Raw genomic sequence first — 5,801 nt, 5'->3', positions numbered from 1 at the left:
AACATAGAATTAATATATGTAGTGAGAGTTGATTTAAAATCTAAAAATAAGAAATTCTATGAAGTTTTAAGGGATGGGAAGAAGGTTAGATTGGGCCCAACCCAACCCAAAATTGACTCCGGATTGGGTTGGATTGGGTTAGGGTTGAAGGAATTTAGTTAAGATTGGGTTGGGTTGGATTGGGCTAGGATTGGCCTCAACCCGACTTGCAGCCCTAGTATCAGTACTTTTAACCTTTGTCTCAATGCCTTGTAAAAGTCAAAACCATTTTGGAAGGGCAAACAGAAACATTAATTAGTACATGTAACATTTTCCGGTCATTGTCAGTAGCTTACTGATCTTAGACCATTGAAACTAGCAAACATCAAGATGTCAGCAACAAAAGCACAAAGTAGAAGCAAGCATCTGATGACCTGAAACAAGCGCCTAAATTGCTGCCTTTCCTAATAACAATATCAATGTTTTCTTTTTTCAGCAAATTACAATGCATGGGATTTATTACCATTAAAGTTACTACAGGTGCGGACTGTGAGAAGATTGAGATTATTTCCTAAGAAAATCGAAGTGGTTTACGTTTTTATGTAGTGAGGATTGGAGGAAGGTATTCAGCTTTGGCACCAAGAACAAGAGCCTCTGTGTCAGGGAAGTGCTGAGTCCCTGGAAGCTCTGTAACCTCTCCATTTTCAGTAACTGCAATGGGGTACCTGAGGAGGTGGCCAGGCAGGTCTCGGTCCAGTGTTTCACTTGAATACAGGTCCCAGTACTTGTCAGCAATCTGATTCACCTTGTGAACACATGCCACACTCTCAGGATGGAGGAAGGAATCATCAAGCATGCCGAGATGCTCGTACCACAGTGCCATTCGGAAGCCATGGATTTGGCCCCTGGCCGGTTGCCTAGTTGCTAGATGATATGGTTGGTAAGCTCCCATGGCAATCTCAGAGTCTCTAGCGCCATCCATTGACCTCTGGTTGATGTTGGCGGATCCTATGATTATGTATTCATCGTCAACTGCAAAGAGGAAGAGAGGTAAACATACAAGTTAGAATTGCACTTTGGGCTAATTAGAATGGTGTTTTGGTAAGGGGAAATGTTCACCGTTTCTGCTTTCTTATCTTGCCACATCAGCCACTTAGTTAAAAAAACATTTAACACTTTTAGACTCAAATAGGAACACCCAAACATTTAACGCAACCACCTTGTATATACAAATGAGAAATGATTCATGATTCAGAAACACATTTAAACATGTTTTGAAAAGCAAAAGCTGGCAACCATTGGACCAGTGAGTGTCCAATGGATATATACATATATTGCAGCGTCAAGATTCCCCTTTTGACATAAAGTAAAACTCGTGTGTAGAAAACCACATGATTATTGATTAGTAAGCTTAAATTTAAAAATTAATCACTGTTGGCCCATCCCATCCCATCCCCTCCCCTACAGTCGGGAATGTTAACGGGTACCAATTAAAAAACCACAGGCAAAAAACTACACTAAATGGATTGATTTGTGTTCAAAGTTTAAGATCAAATGTGTATCAAGGATGATTTTTTCTGTGCCTGTAAGAAAATATGCAACGGAACTTTAAATTATTAAGGGAAGGCAACATTTAGTTTTACCTATCATCATCTTAGTATGGACATATATCATGAAACGTCGGGCCTGCTGAGCTCTGCTATAGTCTGTATTGTCTTCGGGTTGCTCAGATGGTTCGTACTCCCCACTTTTCTTCACTTCCCGATTCCCTAGGCAGAAAAATGTCAAATAGTCTCTGGGGTCTGCTTCAACACCCTTAGCTTGTAAGGCCTGAATAACATTAGTATACATCATCTCCATTGTCCTTCTCTGCCAATCCAATATTGCCTGAACTGATGCACTCTCCGGTATCCCCTCCGGCCACATTGGGACAACAACGTAAACAGTGAACCTTTCCCCAGCTTCAATTTTGCTAACAATCTTAAGTGCGAGTTCCTTTGGGATAAGATGCAAAGCACCAACTTCCTCAACCTTGATACCCTCTGGCCTCCAGCAGAATGAGCTTCCAAGGAAATATTGGTTTTCAATGTAAATGAAATTCTTTGCCCGTCGAATTGCATTTATATAAGCATCCTGAATGCTTCGGTCAATGATATTGTCTTTTCCACTAATAAGCCCTGCTTTGGCAGCCTCTTCAGGTGTGTCAGGAAACCCAAATGCTGCACCACCATCAATTGATCTAAACAACTGGACATTCCATGTTTCACGATCTTCTGGAAACATAACTGGGGATGGGGGAATGAAGATGTCTTCAAGCTCTCTAATCTGAACAAGCACATCCTTTCCCCCTTGTTTCCTCCACCTTTGTTCAAAGTTGTATAAGACATCCCATGCAACGGGACCTTCCAACCGGCAATGAATATCATGCCATGGCTCCCTTGGACCACCTTTCGTGATGGCAGCACCAGTAAAGTTGGGCTGATGGAAATCTTCATGGTGAGCTGTGTCCAAGGTTCTGAATAGGGAATGGAAGGGTGCATCATATCTCCCATCACAGAGATCAATACCTCCAATAAAACTCACAATCCTCCTCCTCTCCGATGATGCTCCGGATCCGATGGGCATTTCACTGTCCACCACAACAATCTTCTGGTGGTGGGTGAACATGGTGGAGATCTGCAAGTCTTGAACTATGCTCCCTCCATCATCAGGATTACGAGGGCACAAAATACAGTTGACATCAGTTCCCTGGAAGAAATTCTCTGTTTCTTCATCATGAGTAGCCATCAACCCATCCTTCTTCAGCAAATCCACAGAGGTTCTGTCATCCCAAACAAGCATAAGAACTCTGACACCTTCACCGGCTTTTTTCTTGAGCAGCTCCCCAAGGGTGATGTCTCCTCCAGGCTTAGGCCTCCTATTGTCCCTTATCAAGTGGATCTCAGTATACACAGACCACCCAGTTATGTAAACCAAGTGCTTTGCATTAGTGATTGCATCAAATATATCCTCCCAGCATCTATGTGGTTCATAAAACTCGTTTCCATCAAGAGCAATTTTTGGGATAAACCCGTTTGGGATATGGGCATCTTGGTACAGAGAAACTCTGCATCCCTTTCTTTGTGAGAAAAACGTGTAAGGGACGCCAGGAAATTTGGCACTCCTAATTCCCATAGACCAGTTACGGTCTCGTGTAACATCAAAGAATTGGAGCCTCACATGAATCTTAGAACCCTCACGAACAGGATTGCGGTCATCATCTAAGATTTCAAGCCATCTATCCACCTCTTCTCCGTTTAGGATTTCCTCAACTGGTACGTAAGCTCTTCCATATAGTGTTGCCCCAATAGCGTCATCATCTTTGACAGTGAAGATCACATTAGAGGCCATATGAGCACAGTAGATATGAAATGACTCATACCACCGGGGATTGACACGTTCGTTCTCTATAATTCTGGTCCGGCCAACTCTAGCTTTTTCTAGATCAACTGTTGCATAGATTTTGGGAGTGTCTTTGCCAATGCCAACAGCCTCTCCAATATTTTCAACAATCTGCAAGAAATATTTATGGATCAAATCAAGAGAAAATAAAACTATAGGTATTATCTATAAACCTTCCAAATTTTCCAATAAAGAAACAAAGGAAAGAATTGTAAAAAGAGAAACAAGAAGAACAGAAGCATACATAAGAGAAACAAAAATAAAAACAAGTGTTCAATTTTCATAATCCTTGTAAACAAAGTCAAGGAAACCTAGCCCTTCTAAGAAGTAACCACATTCTACTTTTGTTCATCACCTTGATCTTCTTATGCATAAAAACATATCACAACATAGATTTTAAGAACTCAAAGACAGAATGGTGAAACTGTGCAGCATTCAGAACATCCAGGAAAACACTAGCAATCCATTTTTCATCAATGGCCTATACATTACTATAATCTCATATATTCAGAAGGGTAAAAAGGCCATTACCCAATGTTGATCCCAGCTATTTGGGGTCTTGGGAGGGATAGACTGGACACGGTCTTAATCTACTACTTTGGATCTATTGCCATTGTGGTCCCCAAACTTTAAAATATGACAATGTAATACCCAAATTTTCAAAACATGTCAATCCAATACTTAACGTTAATTGTATGTTAACCAGCCCTTAAGTAACATTTGAAAAAAACACAAATACCCTTCATGTCATCTAATTTTCTTTGTAAACCATCCAAACATTGACAAAAAATTAATAGTATCAAATCCTTGCCTCTTATATTCAAGAAAATTGGGGTCATGTCTAGTGGGCATTCTGGTGACTTCAACTTATATTAATTTTTTGTCAACGTTTGGATGGTTTATAAAGAAAAATATATGACACTCAATGGGTATTTGTGTCTTTTTCAAATGCTACTTAATGGCTACTGAATTAACACGCTTTAAAAGTTTGGATACTAAATTGTTGCATTTTAAAGTTCAGGGACCAAAATAACACTATGCCCAAATTAGTAGTTACTAATTGAGAATATTTCCTTATTTCTCATGCACTTTCTACTTAATTGAATTAAATTACCCTTTTTCTCTCGAAAAAATATTTTACTAAAAGTACAAAAACGAAAGAAAAATAAAACAAAAAAATAATTAATCTTTGACAAATTTCTCCTCCACGTAGAAACGATTCTAGTACGCAGTTAGATAGAAGCTGAAGAGAAAGAGGACCAGCGAGCACAAGTTTCAGTTGGAGGAAAACTTTAGTAAATATTTTGTTTCACATTCCTTTATTTTAAGTGAAGAAAAATTAAAAGTTCCCACATCAGTAATTTTTCCTAAAAAAGTTTTCCATAAGATCTATTTGTATTATTGCAATTGTGGAGCTTTGAAATTTAATATACTCGTGTATGTAAATGCTGCAAGCTTCTGCAACTTTACAAGCAAGAGTCACGAATTAAAAAAAAAAAAAACAATAACAATTAAAAATTTAAGGAACTTGAGAACAACCGAAAATCTATAACAAGCCTGTGTGTGTAGGTTGTAAAACCTTCAAAATTTTCTCTTAAAAACCTATTAATCTAGTATTGCAACCTTACCAGCACATTCATACAGAGACAAAAAACAAGAAGAGAAAAGAAAATGGACACAGATGAAAGTGGGACAAACTCAGAGAAATATGGCTTCTAACATTTTGTTGGATGGTTATATTTCAAGCCTTTGATTTTCTCTTTGATCCAGTTCGAGTCCAAACACAATATTTTTTTTCAAAAAATAAGTACTTTACTTCATCCAGACGCTTCAAAATTGCAATCCACAGTTGAGATCAAATACCTGATGGAGGAACCCTCCAGGGCCGCCACCTCCTCCTCCGGAAGATAGCCTATCCACCTCGTAGATCGTGACGTGAAGCGACCCATGGAGTAAAATATCCGACATTTTGGAGACCTCTGCAAGGTACACAAATGTTACCTATTGCTTCAACAATCCGAACAGATTAACTGAAGAAAATCATAGCAAGACATACTACTGAAGTTAAATGAGCTGAATTTGCAGGAAAACTTGTGATCGATCACATTCACCGAGAGCCGAGCTTCACAGAGCAACCTAACTTTGCATTTGGCATTAATGATATATCCACAGAAAATTTGTTTCACACCAGCGAAATGTATCGAGAGAAAGAGAGAATGGGAGAGGGAGAGATGATCACTCCAAAAAAGAGTTCAGAAGGCAAGATGGAAGGGAAGAAAAGACCCGATGGCCTGCCTTACGGAACTGCATGAAATCTTTAGAGACGTAGAAAGAATGGAACAGTGGAATTGAGAAGAAGAGGAGGACGAAGAAGAAGAAGA

The 5,801-nt window shown here is 39.2% G+C and overlaps 1 protein-coding gene across 1 annotated transcript; it reads right to left on the bottom strand.

Moving 5' to 3' along the window:
• Positions 1-267: 267 nt before the first annotated feature.
• On the bottom strand, positions 268-5,801 carry LOC148842940 (phospholipase D alpha 1-like). Its single transcript, XM_088956802.1, has 4 exons — positions 5,477-5,801; positions 5,284-5,399; positions 1,623-3,531; positions 268-1,011 (listed from the first exon to the last, which is right to left on the bottom strand). The coding sequence occupies exons 2-4, from the start codon at positions 5,386-5,388 to the stop codon at positions 578-580; spliced, it is 2,448 nt and encodes an 815-aa protein (XP_088812928.1). The 5' UTR covers positions 5,389-5,399; positions 5,477-5,801; the 3' UTR covers positions 268-577.

The sequence above is a fragment of the Nelumbo lutea genome, chromosome 8, assembly GCF_056320005.1.
Source record: "Nelumbo lutea isolate HS-2025 chromosome 8, American lotus-T2T, whole genome shotgun sequence".
Lineage (NCBI taxonomy): Eukaryota > Viridiplantae > Streptophyta > Magnoliopsida > Proteales > Nelumbonaceae > Nelumbo > Nelumbo lutea.
This window is presented reverse-complemented; position numbering and strand designations above follow the sequence as displayed.